General features: G+C 45.8%; 1 protein-coding gene across 2 annotated transcripts in view; it reads right to left on the bottom strand.

The window, feature by feature from the left end:
* LOC121574096 (peripheral-type benzodiazepine receptor-associated protein 1) overlaps window positions 1–25,623 on the bottom strand; it is a 205,363-nt gene that overhangs the window by 27,346 nt on the left and 152,394 nt on the right. For both annotated transcript variants that reach the window (XM_041886692.2, XM_041886693.2), the window contains 10 exons: window positions 24,311–24,361; window positions 23,452–23,484; window positions 15,364–15,538; window positions 13,314–13,531; window positions 5,020–5,126; window positions 4,692–4,801; window positions 3,266–4,183; window positions 2,887–3,038; window positions 1,789–2,520; window positions 425–766 (listed from right to left, as the gene is read on the bottom strand). In XM_041886692.2, the coding sequence (XP_041742626.2) occupies window positions 425–766; window positions 1,789–2,520; window positions 2,887–3,038; window positions 3,266–4,183; window positions 4,692–4,801; window positions 5,020–5,126; window positions 13,314–13,531; window positions 15,364–15,538; window positions 23,452–23,484; window positions 24,311–24,361 (2,838 nt within the window). The remainder of the gene's footprint in view (window positions 1–424; window positions 767–1,788; window positions 2,521–2,886; window positions 3,039–3,265; window positions 4,184–4,691; window positions 4,802–5,019; window positions 5,127–13,313; window positions 13,532–15,363; window positions 15,539–23,451; window positions 23,485–24,310; window positions 24,362–25,623) is intronic.

The following is a 25,623-nucleotide window of genomic DNA, read 5'->3' as shown; positions in this document are numbered from 1 at the left end:
GCGACCCCATTTCATATCAGGTGACCCCACATGGGGTCGTGACCCCTAGTTTGGGAACCGCTGCTCTAGTCTAAAGCACCATGTTGATAAATACGAGGTAATGATCCCACAGCCTTTCCTAGACCTCGAGGAGTTACTGGTTCATCTAATCAAGTGGTGAGGCTGGGTGAGGCTGGGTGATGTTGGTACTCTTCAACCTGTGTGTGAGGGCATGGCCACCCCACTCTCCAAGAGTTTATTTCTGTAATGAACATCATCAGAGGATTAAAGCACAGAGTACTAGCCAATGTGAGGGGAACATTGGAACAATAAAGAATACATCAGAGTTGCCGTGCAATTGCATCTGCCCAGGAAACTGGCAATGATATTTAATGTGCCATATTCAAAAAAAGCACGGTCAGTACTAACTAACTAACCAACCAACCTGTGGCTGCCTGCTGAAGCCTGGGTCCTGCTCCTGCCTGAGGAACTCCTCCATGGACACCAGGCGTGTGGTCGACCTCTCCATGGAGTAGTCTGGTTCTGACTCCAGGGGAGAGGGGGCTTTGGGGGGCCGGAGAGAGTGTCTGTCCTGGGGTGAGGTAGGGCAGGGCTCAGGGGTTGAAAGGTTTGCACGGGAGTAGTCCTCCACGGGGAGAAAGTCTGTGATGGACATGCCGGGACGGGGAGCTCCGGGGCTTTCTGTGACTGCTCTGCTCTGCTCCATGGCTGCTGCTGGGACTGGGCCTGGGACTGGACTCTGGGTGGGGGGCAGGGCTGCATTGACCTGGAGAACATACAACATACACTTAGTTAAAATAGTTACAATAATGTAGACTAGATAATAACATACCTATATATTCAAGAGCAGTTGCAGGGCTCCCGCCTGTGAACATTTAGTCGCATTTTGCGACTCTTAGACTTGGCTGTGCGAGTAAAATGTTTGATTGGTCGCATCGGTGCGAACTGCAAATTCAAGCTGGTCATTTCACTCAAAACATTTTATTTTGGGGCAGCTAAAAGCATGATTTGAAAGAACAGTAGCCTAAAGTGCATTATTTTCCTGCATGAAAATGTCTACCCTGCCCCTGTGTCTGTTTCTCCCTTTGCGCTGAGTAGGCTAGGGGCAGAGGGGGAGGGAGAGAAAAATTATTGCAACATTTATAAAATGCAATTGCGGCAAAATAAACAGTTTGAAAGCTGTCGTGCCTGTTGGTGAGAGGCGGGTCTCAGCTTTCTGCAGGTATTACATGTGTTTCTCAACTCTCAACATCGACCGTTTGAGCACCGTTTTTAACCAAAGTATCTGGTAGGCTATGGCTTTGAGATACGGGAAGCGCACATCTGCCATTTGCGGTGACTGCATAGGCTATAGACATAAATGCTGCACAGTTTTTAGGACATTACATTTACTATTACATTCATCAATTACACGGCTAACAAGCAACATATTATATTTAGCAATCTACCTAATGCATTTTGAGTTTCCACTTCCTCAGATGGTGAATTAGCCCCAAATAAATTATCTTATGTGATATTTAATTTGTACACACAAAATATCTAGCTAAGCAAATTAATCTCTACTGAACAAAATAAATGTGCAATTCTAGAGCCCTACATTGAGAGTAAAATATAGCAACAATAGCATAATTGTCAACCCAAAATTCATGACAATCACTGATTTAGGTTACACATAAAAATAGTGGCACCAGTGACACCAGGGGAAAAAGTAAGTCTGGAGCCATGAGGTGAGTTCTAGAGTTCTAGATGAGAGATTTAGAGCAGGTGTTGTAGCATTATTGTAAGTACCGTTGTGTTGATGTGAGAGGCTGGTGGTAGCATGGCCTGATAGGCTGGTTGTATTGGTGGTGACGTCATAGCCTCATAGGCTGACGGTACTGATGGCAACTTGGCCTGATAGTTTGGTGCTACTGGAGGTGACATGGTGGCCTCATGCACTGCCAAGGCGTCCTGAGGGGGGGCAGGAGACTTTGCTAAGGGGTTGGCCCAGGCCTCCGCGTATGAGGCAGGGCGCGGCGAGGAGGCCTCTGTGTGGAGGGTGTGGACTGGGGGAGAGTTGGCAGAGGGCAGCCCCCCGTTGGGGACCATGGTGTGTGCATCTAGCGGCGGCGAGGCCATGGCGTAGGGTAGCGTGGAGACTTTGGCAGCTGAGTTCCCATAGGATGGGGATTGGGGCTGGACGGGTGGTGACGAAGACAGGAAGGGGGGTGACTGGTGGACGGGTGGCGACTGGTGGACAGGGGGTGACTGGTAGGGTGGTGACTGGTGAATGGAGGGCGACTGGTGCACTGGGGTTGACTGGTCGACGGGGGGTGACGAGCAGCAAGGGGCGGAGGTAGCCGAGGCCTTGCCCGTCATGATGGCGGCTAGCTTGGCGGGCACGTTGACTGGCACAGAGTCGGTGGACTCGCCGTGGGCGGACATGGTGCGCACGGTGAGCTGGTGGGCCGCCGTAAGGGACTGGATTTGAGACGGACCCATCAGGGCACTGCCTGCCGTAGGGGATGACACCTCCAACACCTAGGGTATGGCAGGAGAGGAGATGGGTAGTGTCAGCAGCACAGATATACACTCTCTACACACACAATCCTCACAGCAAAATACTCACACAGAGACATAAAACACTTGTGACTTAAAGGATACAAAAGTCAGCGGCATACGACAAGGCATCATCACAGATACTGTTCACAGCCCGAGCTGAAGCACTGCAAATACTGTGGCACACTTAAACACACACCAGCGTCTTGAGGAAGAGAGCAACACAGACTCAATGGGCCTTTAGAGCGCAGAACCTCTCTGAAAACACTGGCTTGACAGACATCCAAAACCTTAAACACTCTGCTCTGTTTCCAGTGCATTCAGGTCCAGAAACACTACAGTTCTTGCCTTTTTCTTGTCAGCGTAGATGGTGTATCCGGTGACGCGGACTCCGTTGGAGGTCCCAGCAGCATCGATGGTGACAGGCAGCCAGCTGATGAGGGCGATGCCCGGGGAGGGCCCCTGCTCCAGCTGCACGTCCAGAGGAGCATCAGGGGGGCCTGGGAGAGGAGGTTATAAACATTAGAAGACAAGCAAATCTTAGGTTTTAAACAGACCCCTGATTTAATTCGTCCTCACTAATCAGGGCCTGTTTTAAAGACCTGGGAACACCAGGTGAGTGGAATCTATTTTCGTGTAACAAATTAAACCAGCAGTTCTTCAGCCCTTCATACTCGGATTTGAGTACGGTATCTCCAGTATCTCTCTACCCTGTTTGCTCACGTACCTGCGGCCAGCATGGTAAAGGTAGTTGTGGCAGTCTTGTGTTCCCGTCTCTCCAGGGGCAGCTCCCAGGGGGTTTGGTGCGGCCGAGCCTCCACTTTGACTGTGTAGTGCAGGCTGGGCGTAAGGTTACTGAGGCACAGCGAGTAGCTGCCAGCCTTCACCAGCTCCATCTCCTCCTCGTTCAAGGACACAATGTGCACATAGTTACTGTTGCTGGGCAGCCAGGCCAGGCTGGCCGAGGTGGCGGTGACCCGGTCGACTCTGAGCTGGGTGGGCGCCACACATACATCCCTGCCCACCAGCATGGAGCAACGGAGCTGGTCCGAGCTGCCGCGCTCCGTCAGGCTCTGTACAGACACCCGGTAGGCCTTGAGATTGACGTCTAGTCTCTCTAGGACAGCTTTAGTCTGGGAGCCGAAGGGCACGTTGAGCCTCAGCTCCTGGTCCACGTACACATTGTAGCTCCACACGTTGCCCCAGCCCGCCGGCACCAGCGGCCCATCCCAGCCGATGATGATGCTCTTGGCCAACTGCTTGATGAGGGTGAGCTTGCGCGGGTAAGGCACAGTGTCCACCCCCACCTCCAGGTCTAGGTCCAGGCCGTTGGTGAGGGGGGCTGGGGAGAGGAGGGGTCGGAGGGAGGGGTCGGAGGGAGCCAGGACCTGCTCCCCTGAGGGGAAAGAGACGGAGAGAGGACCTGAGGCGGAGGCTGCAGACGTAGGGTCGGTCCTCTCAGAGGTACTTGGGCCCCCCAGGCGGAGGTGGTGCTGGTGGCTGGCTCTGTGCAGGCTGCTGTCCAGCAAGGAGTTGTGGGATATGTCAGTGCCCTCTGCAACGTGGGCGCTCATCATGTCGTCGTCTGAGACGCGCTCCACAAAGTTGGAGGGGACCAGCCCTCTCCGCCCGTCCATCAGCTCTCCTGCAGGGGGACACAGAGAGAGAGAGAGAGAGACTTGTGTTTGGATGTCATCACAGATACTAAAAACTTTGACCGTGTTAAAATGTCAGTGTTCAAATGGTAACTTTCAGTGTAAAAAATGTAACTTTATAAAACTTTTATGAAATTAAAGCGGCAATCGGCAGTAGAAACAATAACAAAGTGTAATCCCCACCCCTGTTTTGGTAAAATGATGAGGGATGGGGTTGGAGAAATGTAATCACTCAAATTCAAATTCAGACTGACCATCCATGATATCAAAATGAATGTTGAACCATGTTTTGAGGCTATATAGTATCTGTTTACAAACATTGGAGTAAAACAACCTTATATTTTGGGTTTTGATGGAGCACGACCGTTGAACTAAGCTCATGAGGCATATATATGTTATATTCTTCAAGAATCAATGTTTTCATATCATTAATGTATAAGTCCAAAAATGGATGCAGCAACTGCTGATTGCCCCTTTAAGGTTTTGGAGAAGGCTCACCTTCATAGAAGCCGTCGTCATCCATACCGCCATACACATAGATGTACTCCCCAGCGGTGAGTGGTAGCTCCACCTCTGGGTTATCATTTGGACCATCATAGGGGTTATAGCTGGAGAAAAATAAAGCCACATTATCAACACTAATGTATTAGAAACATAACCCATCTCATCGTATTGTTAAAGTTGAATACTGAGATAGAAAAAACGATAACATTCTTTCTGAAAAGAAAAATATAAACATAACTGGTCTCCAATTCAATCTACTAAATACCGCCACTATAGTGAAGGCATACTGCTGCTTTGGCCAAATCTGTCTGCCAGTCCTTACCTGTATCTGGCGATGAAGACCTGTAGCTTGGCGGCTCCTCTGGGAGTGGTGTAAGGTGCTGGGGACACATCAATGTCCAACTCCTCCACTTCACTGGCCGTGTCAACCTGAGAACATGACAGTCAACAATGAGGCCACTGGAAACCTGTTGTACTGTGTGGCTCAGTTGGTAAGAGCTTGGTGTGAGCAATGTCAATTCCTGCAGGGTTTTGTCAATTCCTAGCAATGTCCATTCCTAGCCAGGTTAAATTCTCACAGGATCACATATTCATACTAAAAATGTAAAGTGGCTTTGGATAAAAGCGCCTGCTTAGTGGTATATATCATTTTTATTGGAACCTTGAGCTGCCAGCAGGTCAAAATCTTCCCAACCCCCGGCTGGATCAATGCCTCCTGAATAGTAGAAGGCCAGGGCCACACGCAGGATATCATGTTTTTCTGGAATTGACTTCCTCCCTCAGAGATTGTGCAATGAGATTTATGTATAACGTGGGCAGTGGGCACAATTCACAGTGGATTGGGACACTGGCCACTAACAAGCTGCTTATACGGAATGTTCTCTTCTCTGAAAATGCTCCCTTTAATACCACATAGCATCAGCTTAATGATCTGACTGCCTATGATTTCCTCTGGCTATGGTGAATACTGTAGGCGAGGGGTAGGCAACTAGATTCAGCCACGAGCCGTTTTTTTTCCCGGAACATGACTATAATCAGGTAAGATGAGGGAGGAGGGGTGAGTCTCTTTGTTAACAGCAGCCGGTGCACGATCTCCAATGTTAAGGAAGTCTCACATTTTTGCTCACCCGAGGTAGAATACCTCATGATAAGCTGTAGACCATACTATTTACCAAGAGAGTTTTCATCTATATTTTTCATAGCCGTCTATTTACCACCACAAACCGATGCTGGCTCTAAGACCGCACTCAACGAGCTGTAGAAGCCCATAAGCAAACAAGAAAATGCACACCCAGATGTACTCCCGAGTGGCGCAGTGGTCTAAGGGGAAATACGAGCAGGATGTTATATTGCGGCAAACACAACATTACAGTTTGATCCTAATTTGGCTAAGAAAATGGCTCAGAATGAAACAAAATCCTGGCGAACTGGTTTAAGTTTTGAACAGGCTGTATTGCAGCAATTACCAAGAAAGGCTACTGTACCCAATAAATGACAACAATAGGCTAATGATATTTATTTTACAACAGGCCTACTTACAGTGCATTCGGAAAGTATTCAGACCCCTTGACCTTTTCCACATTTTGTTACGTTACAGCCTTTTTCTAAAATTGATTAAATCCATAATGACAAAGCAAAAACAGGTTTGTAGAAATTTTTGCAAATGTATAAAAAAAGAAAAACTGAAACATCACATTTACATAAGTATTCAGACCCTTGACTCAGTACTTTATTGAAGCACCTTTGGCAGCGATTACAGCCTCGACTCTTCTTGGGTGTAACACTACAAGCTTGACACACCTGTATTTGGGGAGTTTCTCCCATTCCTCTCTGCAGATCCTCTAAAGCTCTGTCAGGTTGGATGGGGAGTGTTGCTGCGCAGCTTTTTCAGGTCCTCCAGAGCTGTTCGATCGGGTTCAAGTCCGGCTCTAGCTGGGCCACTCAAGGACATTCAGAGACTTGTCCCAAAGCCACTCCTGCGTTGTCTTGGCTGTGTGCTTAGGGTCGTTGTCCTGTTGGAAGGTGAACCTTCACCCCAGTCTCAGGTCCTGAGCGCTCTGGAGCGGATTTTCATCAAGGATCTCTCTATACTTTGCTCCGTTCATCTTTCCCTCGATCCTGAGTTGTCTCCCAGTCCCTGCCGTTAAAAAACATCCCCACAGCATGATGCTGCCACTATCATGCTTCACCATAGGGATGGTGCCAGGTTTCCTCCAGACGTGACGCTTGGCATTCAGGCCAAAGAGTTCAATCTTGGTTTCATCAGACCAGAGAATCTTGTTTCTCATGGTCTGAGAGTCCTTTAGGTGCCTTTTGGCAAACTCCAAGCGGGCTGACATGTGTATTTTACTGAGGAGTGGCTTCCGTCTGGCCACTCTACCATAAAGGCCTGATTGGTGGAGTGCTGCAGAGATGGTTGTCCTTCTGGAAGGTTCTACCATCTCCACAGAGGAACTCTGGAGCTCTGTCAGAGTGACCATCGGGTTCTTGGTCACCTCCCTGACCAAGGCCCTTCTCTCCTGATTGCTCAGTTTGGCCGGGCGGCCAGCTCTAGAAAGAGTCTTTGTGGTTCCAAACTTCTTCCATTTAAGAATGGTGGAGGCCACTGTGTTCTTGGGGACATTCAATGCTGCAGACATTTTTTTGTACCCTTCCGCAGATCTGTGCCTCGTCACAATCATGTCTCGGAGCTCTACGGACAATTCCTTCGATCTCATGGCTTGGTTTTTGCTCTGACATGCACTGTCAACTGTGGGACCTTATATAGACAGGTGTGTGCCTTTCCAAATGATGTCCAATCAATTGAATGTATCACAGGTGGACTCCAATCAAGTTGTAGAAACATCTCAAGGATGATCAATGGAAACAGGATCCACCTGAGCTCAATTTCAGTCTCATAGCAAAGGGTCTGAATACTTATGTAAATAAGGTATTTCTGTTTTTTATTTTTTATAAATGTGCAAACATTTATACAAATCTGTTTTCGCTTTGTCATTATAGAGTATTGTGTGTAGTAGATTGATAAGGAAAAACTATAATTTAATCCATTTTAGATTTAAGGCTGTAAGGTAACAAAATGAGAAAAAAGTCAAGGAATCTGAATACTTTCCAAATGCACTGTATAACCTTCAGTTGAAGTCAGAAGTTTACATACACTTAGGTTGGAGTCATTAAAACTCGTTTTTCAACCACTCCACAAATTTCTTGTTAACAAACTATAGTTTTGGCAAGTCGGTTAGGACATCTACATGCATGGTGCAGAAGCGTGAAATCGGGATGTATGATATGCCGCCCCGGACAATTTGGCTGGCTACAATTGTATTTATTGGCTTTTAATCAATTTTATCGGCCAAAAGACGGCAATTTCTGGCTAACGGAAACACCGGTCCAATGTTACATATAATTTGAGCTGCACCACAAGCAAATTAATTGTATCATTTCATTTTGCCTGTAAGAACCATGATGAGCACGGGCATGTCTGATTTGATGTAGCGCAGACTCTGACTCTGAGTAGCCTTCCATCAGCCTACCAAAGGTTGCATGCACCTTAGCAGAAAACTGTATGTCCGGTAGTCGCGGGCTGTCAATGAGTAGCTTGCAATTGAGAAATAATCAGTAGGCCTAATATTACATGATTAAATCTGTGAAATAATTTTCCTCCCCAAGCTGTTTACAGGCATTTAACGCCATTCTGCATTTTTTGCCATCTATTTTTCCAACTTCAATCAGTTAAATCACATTGTTAAAATGTTTTCATTCAGTTATAAAAGTAACAGTCCTGGCTGAGCCCCATATGAGAGCGCACCATGGCCACTTCAGGGTTACAATGTAGCCAAGCTGCGTCTGTATGCGCCTATGCGCCAAATGAAAAAGGATATTTGTGTCTCGATAAAACAGTTCCAGTCGCTTATAAGAGATCACGCTACGACCCCCGACGAGCCATCAAACAGGCAGTGTCAATACAGGACTAAGATCGAATCCTACTACACTGGCTCTGACGCTCATCGGATGTGGCAGGGCTTGCAAACTATCACGGCTAACAAAGGGAAACCCAGCCGCGAACTGAGCAGTGACGCAAGCCTACCAGACAAGCTAAATGCCTTCTATGCTTGCTTCGAGGCAAGCAACACTGAGCCATGCATGAGAGCCCCAGCTGATCTGGACGACTGTGTGATCTCGCTCTCAGTAGCCGATGTGAGTAAGACCTTTAAACTGGTTAACATTCACAAGGCCGCGGGGCCAGACGGATTACCAGGACGTGTACTCAGAGCATGTGCTGACCAGCTGGCAAGTTACTTCACTGACATTTTCAACCTCTCCATGACCCAGTCAAGCAGACCACCATAGTCCCTGTGCCCAAGAACGGCAAGGTAAGCTGTCTAAATGACTATCGCCCCGTAGCACACATCTGTAGCCATGAAATGCTTTGAAAGGCTGGTCATGGCTCACATCAACACCATCATCCCACCTGAAGAAGAGGAATACCTATGTGAGAATGCTGTTTATCGACTGCAGCTCAGCGTTCAACACCATAGTGCCCTCCAAGTTCATCACTAAGCTTAGGACTCTGGGTCTGAACACCTCCTTCTGCAACTGAATCCTGGACTTCCTGACGGGCCGACCCCAGGTGGTGAGGGTAGGCAACAACACCTCCAGCACGCTGACCCTCAACATGCGGGCCCCTTAGGGGTGCGTGCTTAGTCCCCTCCTGTACTCTCTGTTCACCCACGACTGCGTGGACACGCACGACTCCAACACCATCATTAAGTTTGCTGATGACACGACGCTGGTAGGCCTGAACAACAATGATGATGAGACAGCCTATAGGAGGACAGTGACAACAACCTCTCCCTCAACGTCAGCAAGACAAAGGAGCTGATTGTGGACTACAGGAAACGGAGGGCTGAGCACGCCCCCATCCACATCGATGGGGCTCTAGTGGTCAAGAGCTTCAAGTTCCTCGGTGTCCACATCACTATGGAATTAACTTGGTGCACACACAACAACACAGTCGTGAAGAAGGCACGACAACAAATCTTGCCCCTCAGGAGGCTGAAAAGATTTGGCATGGGTCCTCAGATCCTCAAAAAGTTACACAGCTGCACCATTGAAAGCATCTTGACTGGCTGCATCATTTCACATTCCTTATATTAAGCAAACCAGACGGCACCATTTTCTTATTTTAAGGATAGCCAGGGGCACACTCCAACACAGACATCATTTACAAACGAAGCATTTGTGTTTAGTGAGTCAATCAGATCAGAGGCAGTAGGGATGACCAGGGATGTTCTCTTTGGAAGTCCATGAATTGGACCATTTTCTTGTCCTGCTAAACATTCGAAATGTAACTTTTGGGTGTCAGGGAAAATGTTTGGAGTAAAAAGTACAATCTTTTTTTTAGGAATGTAATGAAGTAAAAGTTGCCAAGAATATAAATAGTAAAGTACAGATACCCCAAAAAACTACTTTATAGTATTTTTACTTAAGTACTTTACACCACTGCAGCCACCCAAGTCATAGACTGTTCTCTTTGCTACCGCACGGCAAGCATTACCGATGCACCAAGTCTGGAACCAACAGGACCCTGAACAGCTTCTGACCCTTTTTGCACTAACTCTTTTGACTCACATACACTGCTGCTACTGTTTATTATTTATCCTGTTGCCTAGTCACTTTACCCGTACCTATATGTATATAGATTATCTACCTCAATTACCTCGTACTCCTGCACATTGACTCGGTACTGGTACTCCGTGTAAATAGAAAAATTATCGTTACTCATTGTGTATTTATTCCTTGTGTTATTATTATTATTATTTATAATTTTCTCTCTGCATTGTTGGGAAGGGCCTGTAAGTAAGCATTTCACTGTTAGTCTGCTAAATGACTCAAATGTGAATGTAAATGTAGCCTACACCTATTGTTTATGAAGCATGTGACAAATAACATTTTGACTTGATAATCATTTGTACACTGCAAATCGACCACAAGTAAATGTATTTGAAAAAGAACAATCATTTTATACCTTGATTGAGCTATATTGCATGCTATACACACAAGAGATTTTGTTTAACAAGTAATAAAAACAAATCTAAAAAAAGATATGGGTTAAAAGTATTTGATCCACTGTTTTCAATACTCCAGCACCCTCCCCTTATGAGGATAACAACGCTGAGCCTTTTTCTCAAATGTTTTATGAGATTGGAGAACACATTGGGAGGGATCTTAGACCATTCCTCCATACATAATTTTTCCAGATCCTTGTTATCCTTCATCTGCACTTATGGACTGCCCTCTTCAATTCAAACCACAGGTTTTCAATGGGGTTCAAGTCCGGAGACTGAGATGGACATAGCAAAATGATTGATTTTGTGGTCAATTAACCATTTTGAGGGGGATTTTAATGTGTGCTTGGGGAAATTGTCTTGCTGGAAGATACACATGCAGCCAAGTTTCAGCCTCCTGGCAGAGGCAACCAGGTTTTTGGCAAAAATGTCCTGGTACTTGGTAAAGTTCATGATGCCTTTGACCTTAACAAGGGCCCCAGGACCAGTGGAAGCAAAATAGCCCCATAACCATCAAAGATCCACCACCATATTTTACAGTTGGGATGAGGTATTTTCTGCATATGCATTGTTCTTTCGAAGGCCAAACCCACCACTAGTGTGCGTGGCCAAAGACCTTTATTTTCGTGTCATATTGTATGACCATTTTTAACAGGGTCGTGGCTGTTTGAGAAGGTTTGAATCCTAAGCAACCTGCATTCACTTTGTTTGAAGTACTAGACCAACATAGCAACTGTAGTAAGTCAAAGCTGTGTGCTGGAAAACCTTGGTAGAGCATGGGAGGAGTAGGCATTGTGGTGCTCGTGAATTTCCTATATTTTTCGGCTTCAGACCAATGCCTACTTCTAACTTAAAACATATTTTTTAGTTTTTAATACATATAGCTCAGTATCTGTATTACTTTATCTTTTTATCTGTTATCTTTTTTGCTCTTCTTTATCAAGGGATCCAATCATTTTGAACCCCACTGTACGTCTCTCTGTATTCATGGGAATACTTGGGAACAGATTTCATAAATACAAATATTTTGGGAATTCATTCCTGGTGATTTTTGTCTTTTTTGACCCAAAAATAAAATTCCCCAAAATATTTTTTTGGAGGGCCCCAAAAAATCAATTGCAGGACGGTTTTGGCCCATTGGCCACCTGTTGACCCCTGCTGTAGGCCGACACAAACATACAAACATTCGCTGCCAGTCGGACGAAATGGAACCCTATTCCCTATAGGCTTTATTGCACTACATCCCTATACATAGTGCACTACTTTGATAGGGTTGCTAGGGTTCAGATACACGCACACACATATACACACACACTGCTACAAACGTTGAGCGTGTTTTGTTTGTCGACTGGCCATATGTCTAATTATAGGGTCTGAATGATACATTAGGCGTAAATAATAAGTAACTGCCATCATTTTTATTGCTCCCTGCCAGCAAAAAACATTTTAAGGATAATCACTTACAACTACTACAACCTTAATAATCCACAGCAGTGGGATTATCTCACTAAATATGAGCTTTAGAGAGCTAGCTGCTGCTGGTGCTGCCTGTCCTGGCCGGTTGGTTTAGATGGATGAGAGGGAGGGAGGCTAGAGACCCACTACAGAGAGACTTAGACTGGCTGGGGCACGCAGGACCGACATCAGCTAGCTACAACACACAGCCGGACACCGGGTGAGGGAGAACTCAGCTGCTTTAAAAACATGGAAGAAATGGTTTAAAAGCCCAACCCAAAAGGGTCTTATCGTTTTGCATTCTATAATAAGTGCTGCGTTTGTCTTTGGCCAGTGCGCTACATGACAGTGCCACGTGAGAGAGACAGAGAAAGATTAAGGCTCAAAGCTGGACACTGTATGAAAGTAGAGTTAGACCACCCAACCTCAACAGGGTCCTATTCTCTTATCTCTAACAATGTATGTGTTGTATTTGCCTTGATTTGTTTAAGCCTAGGCGGTGAGATGGCACAGTCAGTACAGTGTTGAGAGACAGATAGAAAGGCTAATGACGATTTTAAATCCATGAGGTCTGACGTGCAAATCCATAGGAATGACGGTGTCATTTTGTAATCTCAACAAGCAATCTGTCCTAACCATAGAGTTGAAAAGGAGGAGACAATCCATACGAGTGGTTTGACCTTGAGGAATATTTGAACCCAATTATTTGAAAATAGCATTGCAGTTAAAAATATCTTCATCTCATTGTGTAGAAGATGATTGTGTGTATCGCTAGTAGATACCCATAGACTTCCAGTCATTGCGCTAACGCTAGTTAGCATTGGCTCGCGAAACTACCTCTGATTTCCTACATACTGGAAAAATACATACAAATGGTATCCACAAGTTCATCTGACTCTGGGGAAGTAGATAAAGGGCCTTATTGCCAAAATCCCGAAGTATCCCGATCTGAAATTGTCATCTAGTCCTACCGTTAGTGAGATTACTATACTATGTTTTTAAGTTGAACTGGAAACTCCACATATGAATTAAGTAGTGACTTTCCCTATGCAATAAGTAGGGATTCAACGATGCGAAACACTGGTGGAGCTCTCACCTCGTGTGGCGTGGGGCTAGTCCTGCGTGGGCTGTGATGGGGGCTGTGGTGGGACTCGGCGGACTTGGGGGAGAGGTGGGTGGTGTCAGAGACAGACTTGGGGGCGCTGGAGGTCTTGGTCAGGCTGATGGTGGGTAGCTCACGGTGCTTAGTGGTGGGGGAACGTGTGAGACCTGCAGCGTAAGGGGTGGCCCCCATCCGGAGAGTTGCTGCCACATCTACAGGGAGGAGGAAGATACTTCATTATTTTATTTTTTATTTCACCTTTATTTAACCAGGTAAACCAGTTGAGAACAAGTTCTCATTTACAACTGCGACCTGGCCAAGATAAAGCAAAGCAGTGCGATAAAAACAACAACACAGAGTTACATATGGGGTAAAACAAAACAAAGTCAAAAATACAACAGAAATACATATAATATACAGTGTGTGCAAATTTAGCAAGTTATGGAGGTAAGGCAATAAAATAGGCTATAGTGCAAAATAATTACAATTAGTATTAACACTGGAATGATAGATGTGCAAGAGATGATGTGCAAATAGAGATACTGGGGTACAAATGAGCAAAATAAATAACAATATAGGGATGAGGTAGTTGGGCGGGCTAATTTCAGATGGGCTGTGTACAGGTGCAGTGACAACTGATGCTTAAAGTTAGTGAGGGAGATATGAGCAAACAAACATCTCTTTTCTTTTTTCATGTTTACTGGAAAGGATAGTGAGAGAGTGACAGGAAAGGTAGGAGGAGAAAGTGTGCTAGAAGAGCAGTGGGTCGGATTGGAACACATGTGAGCACCGGTACACGTGTTCTGGAGGCAGTGGCCTAGACTGCTGGACCACCTCAGGCTACAAATATACACATTTCTAACCCCTCTCTTCTGTGACCTGTTTTGTAGTTATCTAATTGGGGAGTTGGTGTTCTATGACACATCTATGGTTATCTAGGTGGAGGGTAGTAGTGCTCAGGTCTCTCTCTCCTCTATGACCTGCTTGTAGTTAGCTAGGTGAAAGGCTGTTATGTGGTTGGTGGTGTGCAGGTTGCAGGGTGATCTGTAGGATGTGAAGGTTGTGAAGGCAGGCCCAGGTCGTCCCAGGCTGATTAAACAGTGGAGTGGAGGGAGTATCACTCACCGTTGTTTACCCACGTCTGTTTGTGTGTGTTTGTGACCTGTGTGTGAGAGGGAATGTATATGTGTGTCATCAGTCATACAGCCACTCACTGCAAGCCAACCAAACCAAACGAAGTGACTGTGAATATGTGGGTCATTACAATGAACCTAACAGTGATTTCAGGTACCAAGTTACTCAACCAAGACCAGGAAAGGGAGTGAGAGTGCTCATGGTAGCAGTAACAGTGACAGTCTCAATGACCCAAGATCTCTAGGAAAAGTAGCAGTACATGGTAGCGAGGGGTCCTAGGGGAGAGTATCTCTCTCCTCCAGACTCCAGAAGGCCATATCATCACCCAGAGAGTTCAAATCATCCCATAGGCCACCTTGATCTAGAACAGAAACAGCACACCTACAGTACATGGCTGGATGGACGGAGGGATGGATGGATGGATACAGTAGGGATTTAAGGGACACTTTAAAGCCAGCGGCGGCCAGGATTACAATATATTATGTCCTCAGTGCGGGTCAGCATCAAAGTGAATGCATCATGTGGAATCCCTTTCAAACTTAATCATGTCGATTTAAAAAGTAATAGCAACACAATCCTACATGGAGGTCCAGAGTTGGAACAAACAATCTTTAGTTTAGCAATCTTCATGTGTACAATCAATCCTGGTAGAAACTATAGACTGTGCCTGAGGGAGATTCAATATTAGTAGTTAAAATGAGCCCGAGTGGGCATACGAAGGCCATATGAAGATGCATTTATTGGGATGGGGAGTGTATTTCATAAGGGGAATATGAGTGAGTATGTGGAATGTATTGGTGTCCTGACGGTAATATGATATGGTTTAATGGTTATGGTAATATCATGGTAATAACGGTTGCCCATTGGCATGTATCAGTGTCATGCTGGTAATAACGGTTGCCATGGTTACCTCCGGTGAGGCCCACACCGTTGGTCAGATGGCAGAGGGCAGGGTTAGTGAGGAGAGCGGAGCCGGCCAGGTCCAGTTTGCCGGCCTGCAGTCGGAAGGTCTCCAGCTCATGGCTGAGCAGGCCGAACTGTTCACTCTGGCTGCGACACTTATCCTCCAACTCCCGCACCTTAGACTGAAGACCGCACAGAGAGCGATAGAGGTAGACACACACACACACACACACACACACACACACACACACACAGGATTTAGTTTCAGCTCCTAGGCAAACAAAAGATCTTAGGCTAATGAAAGGGTATTTGTGTGGTGGCCTACTTTGACAATCTGCCTATTTCAAAATTATACTACTGGAATATCAACTTGAACAAATTAACTTGTTTATTATCATATGCATAAACACTCACTTACAATTACAATCACATTTAGGATCAATAGACAAAAAGGTGGGAAAAGGAGTGAGGAGGGTGAGTAACCGGTTTCAGGGCCTTAGTAGGAGCTGTAGGTTTGTGGGTAAGCTGACAAACAGAATCTGAAGCGTAGTTGCAGCATGTCGCATATCCTCCGACACAGTTGTGCAGCGCTCACAGTCACACTAGCAAAGCCACTACAGAGCCACGGCCACAGCTCAGTCAGAACGCTCTAACAGGGTTTAGCATCAGCCCCCAGTGAGTTTCTATAAGCGGCTGCTTTCGCTTCCGGTTGTGGTGGGAGTTTCCTGGTACTGATGTGACAGGGGCCCCTAGCTAAACGAAACACACACACACGTGCACTGACACACACACACACACACACACACAGTCTGAACACAGCTTCCTGTCAAACCTCTCACCTACACCACCAAGCACATCCTGTCCCGACTGAATGCTAGAACTCTTAACATGAACCAAGTCATAAAGTGGGAGACATAGCAAGTAGATCCAGCGAACTTATTACATTTTACATTTACATTTTAGTCATTTACAGTTAGTGCATTCATCTTATGATAGCTAGGTGGGACAACCACATATCTCAGTCATAGTAAGTACATCTTTCCTCAATAAACTAGTTATCAGCAAGGTCAGAGCTAGTAAGGGCGGGAAGAAGTCAAGTGCAAGGTTCACGAAAGGCTTTTAAAGTTTTTATTATTTGGGGGGGCATGTTATCCGTTCTCTTACGAGATTTGAGTCACTGTGCTGACTACAGGATAGATCAAGCTCCCAATAGTGAGATACAAAAATACTTTGAGAGGAGAGAGAAAGAGAGAGCTAGAGGAGAGAGAGAGAGCGAGAGAGAGTGCAGTGAGAGAAAGGGAGAGAGGGAAAGGGAGCGAGAGAGACGGGGAGAGAGAAAGAGAGAGAGGGAAGAGAGAGAGAAGCCCCACTATGTCAGGGTCACAGCTCGACTGTCAAGAAAGCAGGCTAACTCTATCTTAACACCTTGAGCTTAAGAACCAAGCCAATTCTCCTATGGACAAGGTTCAGTGTACTCAGCCCAGCGGGGGACTGGACTTCGTGCCATAGACTAATCTAACAGCAGCGTCACTCGGCCTGACCTGTTTCAAACACACTTTAAATCATCTACACTCACTCTCTCTCACACACTCACTCTCTCACACATACACTCTGTGACGTCACGAGAGGCTACACAGCTTTCAGCGGGGTTGCTCAAGTAGTGCCAGGAGACAAGGTTCAAACAAAACAAGGATTTTATTATAGGTCTTGGGAAATTAACGAAAATATAACAAAATTCTGTTCTCTTGTGGCTCTTTAAGGGTTAACAGTTCAGGGATGTCTCTTCCACATCCAAAGTCATAATTCTCACTCGCTCAGATAACTTTTCCCCAGCCTTACTGTAGTCCACGTTGCAGCTAGTGGCCAACCCAGCCGAAAGTCCTTCCAAATGTCTCTCACGTATTTCCACAGGTGCATATATCCAAAGGTGAGTATTTCCCAAAGGTAAGTATCTCCAAATCCTTATATTCCTCATGGAAGTGGACGTGCAGCACTCTTGTCCTCCAGAGAGCCCAGGTTGGAGACTGTGTCTCTTCACCCCAAACCTTCAGCTCATCAGCTCCTCATTTGTTTCAGCTGCGTGGGAAGATTGGCCATAGAGGGGTGGAGTTCCCGACCATACCAGCAGATGGAGCCATAGCTGTCTGAGTTTGCAGCCACCTCAGGGGGATGTAACGTCCCTCCAGGACACAGCCTCTCGTGACATCACACATCCCCCTCCTCGGGACCGACGTCCTCGTCGGGTAAAGGCAGCGAAGAAGGCATCACGCCGGGAGAGGGCGTCCGCATTGCCGTGGTGCTTGCCAGCCTGCTCTCTCTTCAACTCCTCCACCTCTAGGACCAGGGACTCAGCCTCCTGTTGTCTCTCCTTGAGTTTCTTACTGAAACGCATCAGCCTTGGTTTTAGCAGAGTTTAGCTTCTGTTGAGCAGCTTTCAGTTCCTTCTCTCTCTCTGCCTCCGCATTCTTCATCTTGTTCTCCAACACCTTGTACTTCTCCTCTGCCTTCTTCCGGACCTCCTTACTACTGCGCAGGGTCTCCTCACACTCCTCGATGGTCCTGCGCAGCCTCTCCAGCTCCTCCTGTTGCTTATGGAAGGAGCTCTGTTGGAGTTTAGCCTGGAGGATATCTAACTCTTCTGTCTTCATGTCTAACTGTTGCTTTAACAAACGATACCTCTCAGCGGTCCCCTTCAGACCAGACAGTTCTTTGTCCAGATTCTGTAGCTCCGTCTCTGTGTCGGTCTGGGCACCTGCCATCCCTATCAGAGCCCGGGCGGGAGTGAGTAACTCGGAGGATTGCACCGGAGCCTTCCCAGGAGGAGTCTTGCCTCTCCGTTTCCGAGGTACTCGGGTTATCCTCTCCTGAGACTCTCTCCAGAGTGGGTAAAAGGCTGGGCAGTCTCGTCCAATTAGGACAGGGACGGGGAGGGAATCAACCACCCCCCGCCGTCGTGTGTATGGTTCCCCGTGTGCTGGTCATTGTAAGTTCAGTAATGGGGTATTCTCTGGTGTCCCCATGGACACAGGAAACTGGGAGGACTTTCCCGGGGTCAGACACGTTGGGCCCACCAAATCCTTACGCACCAGGGTGGCCCGGCTACCAGAATCCAGTAAGGCCTCCACATCATGGTGATTCACAGTTACCGGGCAGGTGGGGGGTCGATCTGGGCCGCCATCTACGACTCCCAAGAGCGAGGCAAAACGGTGTGTGGGTGCTGAGCTGGAGGACTCCGCAGTGGGCATAGGTTCATCGGCTGGTTTCCCACACTGCCAGGAGATATGTCCCATCTCCCCACACCGGTAACACTGTCGAGTTTCCCCCCTCCTGGTGTACTCTTCTTGGACCCGCCTGGTTTCTGGCTCCCCCTGGAGCCGGGATAAGTCCTGACGTGGCTGGGTTCGAGACCTTGGGGTCCTTTGGACGGGTTCTTCCCATTTGTGGTGGGGCCGCCCTCCTGGGGTCTTTTTCGGGAAGCATTCAGCATCTCCGCTGTGGCCTGGTACTTTTTCCACAGCTTCCACGGTCAGATCAGCCGTGGTCAAGGCCTGTTGACTGATGAACCGTTTTGCCTCATAAGGCAGGGCGCGTAGGTAACGATCCACCACAACGGCCTCCACCACCGCCGCTGCTGTATTCCTCTGCGGATCCAGCCATTTCCTTGCGATTCGGACAAGTTCATGCATCTGCGCCCGAGGAGGTTGGTCTGGTAGGAAGGTCCAGCTGTGAAAGCGCTGGGCCATACCAAACTTTGTGAGTCCATATCTGCTGAGGATCTCAGACTTCAGGGCATCATAGTCAGTAACCTGGTCAGGGCCCAGGTCCCGGACAGCATTCAGCGATTCCCCGGTTAGAAAGGGGGGCTAACAGACCAACCCACTGTTGCTTGGGCCAGGCTTCCCTAGTGGCCGTGGCCTCAAATGCATGCAGGTATGCCTCAATGTCATCGGTAGCTCCCATCTTAGATATAAAGTCACTTGCCTTTATTGGGCGGGTATTTTGGACCACCCTCTGTCTCTGCAACTGCAATTCCTCTGCCTTCAGAAGGTTGGCTTTCTTTTGCTCCTCCAAGAGAGCCACGTTTGCTTGCATCTGGGCTTGCTGGCCAGCAACAAGGGCTTTCAATATGTCCTCCATTTCAGTCGGCGGGGAGCCTACGGCCAACTTGGAAAACTGGGTGATCAAACCTTCGGTATCCTCCTCTGACATGCACTATTAACGCTTGAGCGTGCCTGTATTCTCCACCATCTGTGACGTCACGAGAGGCTACACAGCTTTCAGCGGGGTTGCTCAAGTAGTGCCAGGAGACAAGGTTCAAACAAAACAAGGATTTTATTATAGGTCTTGGGAAATTAACGAAAATATAACAAAATTCTGTTCTCTTGTGGCTCTTTAAGGGTTAACAGTTCAGGGATGTCTCTTCCACATCCAAAGTCATAATTCTCACTCGCTCAGATAACTTTTCCCCAGCCTTACTGTAGTCCACGTTGCAGCTAGTGGCCAACCCAGCCGAAAGTCCTTCCAAATGTCTCTCACGTATTTCCACAGGTGCATATATCCAAAGGTGAGTATTTCCCAAAGGTAAGTATCTCCAAATCCTTATATTCCTCATGGAAGTGGACGTGCAGCACTCTTGTCCTCCAGAGAGCCCAGGTTGGAGACTGTGTCTCTTCACCCCAAACCTTCAGCTCATCAGCTCCTCATTTGTTTCAGCTGCGTGGGAAGATTGGCCATAGAGGGGTGGAGTTCCCGACCATACCAGCAGATGGAGCCATAGCTGTCTGAGTTTGCAGCCACCTCAGGGGGATGTAACGTCCCTCCAGGACACAGCCTCTCGTGACATCACAACACACACACACAAGCACACACGCACAGTCTTCAAGTATAGTTAAACACGTCCACACACACACACCGCTAACGCACACACGGACCCATACTAATACACATTCACACAGAGGGCCTCTCCATGTCCACACAAATGGATTATTTAAAAAGATCACAATTACTACTCGGCCTGTTATGTAACTGGTTGAAACCCACAGATGTGTAGGAGAAGGCACATAGTCCAGTACACTGACACACGCTGACCTGTCAGTGAGACAGCACAAATCAGCTTGTCATGCTGTATTCAAAACATGTTACAACATTATATACTGTAGCTAGAGAACATAAGAGGCTATCTGCTCAAACACTTCATGAGAGCCCATGAGCTCATGTTGCGCAACATTTCTATAGGCTATGCAATCTATTAAAAAGAGGAGGATCCCATCAGCTTTCTATAGGCTAGGCCTGCTATATTTATTTCTCAACTTTCCTAATATTAAGTATAGCCTACCCGGCTGGCATGAAAATGAACCATGTGAAAAGCGTCCTCCATTCGCTATTTAAGTGCATAGATGACGTATTCTTTTCCGCTGGCCCTGTTTCGAGACAGGTGCATGATAATGGTCCATTCTAAATCAAAACAGATTTCACACATATATTATTTAGTATATGTAAAGACAAGATTAAATCAAGAATAGTGTGAAGGGTGACAATATTAGCTTATCACTTGTGAATTATATATTATCACTTGTGAATGATGCCCAGCTTAAGGCAAACAGCACATTATTTTTTTTGCAACTTTTTCAAATCATAGTCGCACACCTCATGTAGCCTAGCCCATAGGCCTATATGTTTTGATAAGGTTTGTATCACAACTAAAGTGGCCAAATAACTTCTTAAAATGATGCACATGAATCAGCTTTACAACGGGTGTAGAGCCTACATACATACATACGCAGCGTGTGAGTTTCAAGTTTGGGGAAGATAATTTTCACCATAAAAATGCACCTTTATAATAAAAGCAAAACATGCATAATCGCATTTGTGGTCACTTTTGAGAATGGTGTTTTCCTGCTAACGGAACATTCGCGCTTATAGCCTACTGTTCTGTGCGTATTGCTGCGCTTATGTGAAGAAATAGCCTAATAGTTTATGTTAAGCTAAACGTTCTCATCTGTTGCGTCAGGCTCATTCCTTAAAACAGTTTATGCTAGTGGTTGTATTAATTTGCGATCTATCGCATCCCACAACTGTCCCAGACTATGTTTGGAATATGTATTTATCGCACAGAATAGAATAGGTCGACTTTTGTACCATGGGGGATAGTAGATTGACATAGGCTAGTGCTTTTGCTGTTCGTTAGGCCTACTCATCTTGTTGACAAAAAGTAAATGTGGACAGTTCTTCCAATATCTTCAATATGCACAGTTGCATCCCCGATGTGTCTGTCTTCACTTGTAGCCTGTGAGAAAGACCCGACCACATTACGGAGAGTCATGTGAGTGAGAGGTGCTTCGGCACGCAGCCGGGAGAAGGGAATTATAATTTTAATATCCAGCCCAAGGGCACAACGGCCACCGGCCGCAAAAGGCATGGATTGTTTTAGGAGGCATTATGGCCACAAAAAGGGGATAACGGCGGGAAATACTAGGCATTATCAAGTGCTTCTCAAATTGTGAATAAGAGACTGATGAGGTGTGTACAGCCTGTGCAAAAAAAACAAAGCAGAGCTCATGCCGTTCATGCAACTTTTTTCAAATCATCATTAGAGTCGCATCACGCAGCCTTAGAATGTATTAAAAATCAAAACATACAGCCTAACATTTGTATCACAACTAAAGTCACATAAATAACTCTAAATTAAGCAGAGTAACTGTTTCTTTGTTAACCGCTCAACACAGAATAGCCGCATTTGCGCACTCACTCAAATCGTTTGGAGAAAATATCCTTTCTATTTTATTCAGCTATGTTCAATTGTATTTATATAAAATAATATAAAATAATGTCAAGGAGTTCTAAGCAAATCTTGTCTGCTAAATGAACTAGTGTAGCCCACAGCCATATGGCATAGCCAGATCAGGGCCTAACATAAGGACAACTCAGAGTATGTTATTCTGTTCTTCTGAAATAGACTACATTTTCTTCATGTCATGTTTCTTTAGACCTGTCTAAAATAAATAATAGTTTATTGTGATGGTGTAGGCTATATTACATGGATTTATTAGACTAAAATGTAGATGTTCCAAAGGTCTGCATCAGTGGCTTGTAGGCTATGCTAAATGTGTTTATGTTAATTAAAGGTAAATTACTGTGAAACCGGAAGTTATTTGCTTGATAATCACCGGCTGCCAAAATTTCATGACCGTCACAGCCCTAATCAGGGTATCACCGGTCACATTTACACTACCAGTCAAAAGTTTGGACACACATACTCATTCAAGGGTTTTTCTTTATTTTTACTATTTTTGACATTGTAGAATAATAGTGAAGACATCAAAACTATGAAATAACACATATGGAATCATTTAGTAAAGAAAAAAGTGTTAAACAAATCCAAAATATAGTTTATATTTGTGATTCTTCAAATAGCCACCCTTTGCCTTGATGACAGCTTTGCACACTCTTGGCATTCTCTCTCAACCTTGGAATGAGTAGGTGTGTCCAAATGTTTGACTGGTACTGTACATTTCTCCTTAATTCTCAAACTAACTAGCCACTACATGCTGCAAGGACACGCGTGTCTAGGCCTTTGTAAAGTCAAGGTGTAGTAGTCTGTCTATCTATCTACACAGAGGCTTAAGGTGGGGGTTGGGAACAGGGTGGATGAGGTTGGGATCTGAGCTAGAGCATCAGGACAGAGGCTTTGTGTTGCTGGTACCTGCATGCAGTCCAGTGTAGTCTGGTTAGCAGGGAAAGAAAGCACAAAATAAAAAGCACTTCAAAAACAAACTCATGCTTGTGAAACGTGGAGTTGAGGAAGAAAAACATGGTTAATAGATTAGAGGCACACTGCAATCGGAGTCCAGGTCTTGAGAGAGAAGGCTCCGTCAGCGTAAATCATAGAGATAGCAACTATTCGATCCGTTTTTATCCCTATGATCTCCATCACTATTTCTCTCTGTCTTCTATACCTCCTCTGGAGGGGGAGAGAGACTTTTACAAGTGATGTTCTTTGTTTAGAGAGATAAAGAGATGGAAAGAAGGATCGAGAGAGAGTAGGGGAATAGTAATGAGCAATTCAAACAAAAACAGGAGCGTAACGGTACTGTACCAGCTCCCTCTGCAACACAAGCTGGATCAAGTCCTACAACAGAATACATACACACTTCATTTACACAGAGAAACACAACACATTAACACAATGTATAACAAAGGGTTTACCGACACAATGACAATATACACTATGATGATCAGGCTGTCGGAGGTTCTTTCATTGTTTAAATTGTTGGACATAGAATACTGTAAAAAAAAAACAGCAAATCAGCTCCAAGTGATTTTTATTTTGGAAATCTTTTCCAAAGTATTCCCACACATAATAGAGAGATATATGTGATCGTATACAAATGTAAGCAAGGTTTGAAATTATTATGTTTTGGTAAAATATTATATCTGTTTGGGCTTCTTGCGGTCAATTTGCAGTCTACAAATGATTTGTAATTATGTTCCGGCCCCCTGACCATTCGCTCAAGAAATAAATCGGCCCTTGGCTGAATCTAGTTGATTATCCCTGTTCTAAACTAACACACTCCATCCCTCACTTCTCTGGTGAGAGAGAGAGTCAGTGACTTCCACTAGCTATTGTGGCTTTGATAAATATTGATATGTTCCCCTCGAGCGAGCAACTTCACCTCAGTCTCATTAGCCAAGTCTGTAGGCCTATACTATAGCATGTTGAGGGAGGCCCTGCCTTGTATAGACAGTCCTGTGTTACACAGTCAGGCTACCTTCATGTGAAAGAGAGGGACTGATAACGTAGTGTTTATAGAACTACAACAACCACACCTCTGCACCAATAGAAATAACATCAGCACCATAGAAATACAAGATCTAGATCTCAATCGGCACCATAGAAATACAAGATCTAGATCTCTATCGGCACCATTTAAATACAAGATCAAGACCAGACTTACCTCCAGCATCTGTACCACCCCCTCATGCTCCCTCTTGGCAAAAAACTCAGCCTGTTGAATGGAAAAATGAACACTGTTTAATGATTCTACACACAAAGTGTAATTTTTTAACGTTTCTTATTTCACATCTAGTCCTTCTCAATAGTTCCCCCCAGAACTAAACAACCAACTTTGCACCCAACGGCTGCCTCCTACTGGACAATTTTATTTTAGTTGATTGGGTTTTGCTGAGTGATTGCTGGGAACAGGGTTTCTTGGCAGTTGTGGTTATATAGCTGAGCCTTGTATTTAAGGCGGGCTGGGCACTGGTTATTGTATAGGAGGCAAGAGAGAGTAAACAATGATACAGTGCATTCGGAAAGTATTCAGACCCCTTTACTTTTTCCACATTTTGTTACGTTACTGCCTTATTCTAAAATGGATTCAATTGTTTTGTTTTATCTCATCAATCTACACACAATACCCCATAATGACAAAGGTTTTTAGATATTTTTGCTAATTTCTTCAAACAAAAAAAGGAAATATCACATTTACATAAGTATTCAGACCCTTTACACAGTACTTTGTTGAAGCACCTTTGGCAGCGATTACAGCCTCAAGTCTTCGTGGGTATGACGCTACAAGCTTGGCACACCTGTATTTGGGGAGTTTCTCCCATTCTTCTCTGCAGATACTCTCCAGCTCTGTCAGGTTGGATGGGGAGCGTCGCTGCACAGCTATTTTCAGTTCTCTCCAGAGCTGTTCGATCGGGTTCAAGTCCGGGCTCTGACTGGGCCACTCAAGGACATTCAGAGACTTGTCCCGAAGCCACTCCTGCGTTGTCTTGGCTATGTGCTTAGGGTTGTTGTCCTGTTGGAAGGTGAACCTTCGCCCCAGTCTGAGGTCCTGAGCGCCCTGGAGCAGGTTTTCATCAAGGATCTCTCTGTACTTTGCTCCGTTCATCTTTCCCTCGGTCCTGACTAGTCTCCCAGTCCCTGCCGCTGAAAAACATCCCCACAGCATGATGCTGCCACCACCATGCTTCACTGTTGGTGCCAGGTTTCCTCCAGACGTGACGCATGGCATTCAGGCCATTTTGGTTTCATCAGACCAGAGAATCTTGTTTCTCATGGTCTGAGTCCTTTAGGTGCCTTTTGGCAAACTCCAAGCAGGCTGTCATGTGCCTTTTACTGAGGAGTGGCTTCCGTCTGGCCACTCTACCATAAAGGCTTGATTGGTGGAGTGCTGCAGAGATGGTTGTCCTTCTGGAAAGTTCTCCCATCTCCACAGAGGAACTCTGGAGCTCTGTCAGAGTGACCATTGGGTTCTTGGTC

Source organism: Coregonus clupeaformis, chromosome 9 (assembly GCF_020615455.1).
Source record: "Coregonus clupeaformis isolate EN_2021a chromosome 9, ASM2061545v1, whole genome shotgun sequence".
NCBI classification, from domain to species: domain Eukaryota; kingdom Metazoa; phylum Chordata; class Actinopteri; order Salmoniformes; family Salmonidae; genus Coregonus; species Coregonus clupeaformis.
This window is presented reverse-complemented; position numbering and strand designations above follow the sequence as displayed.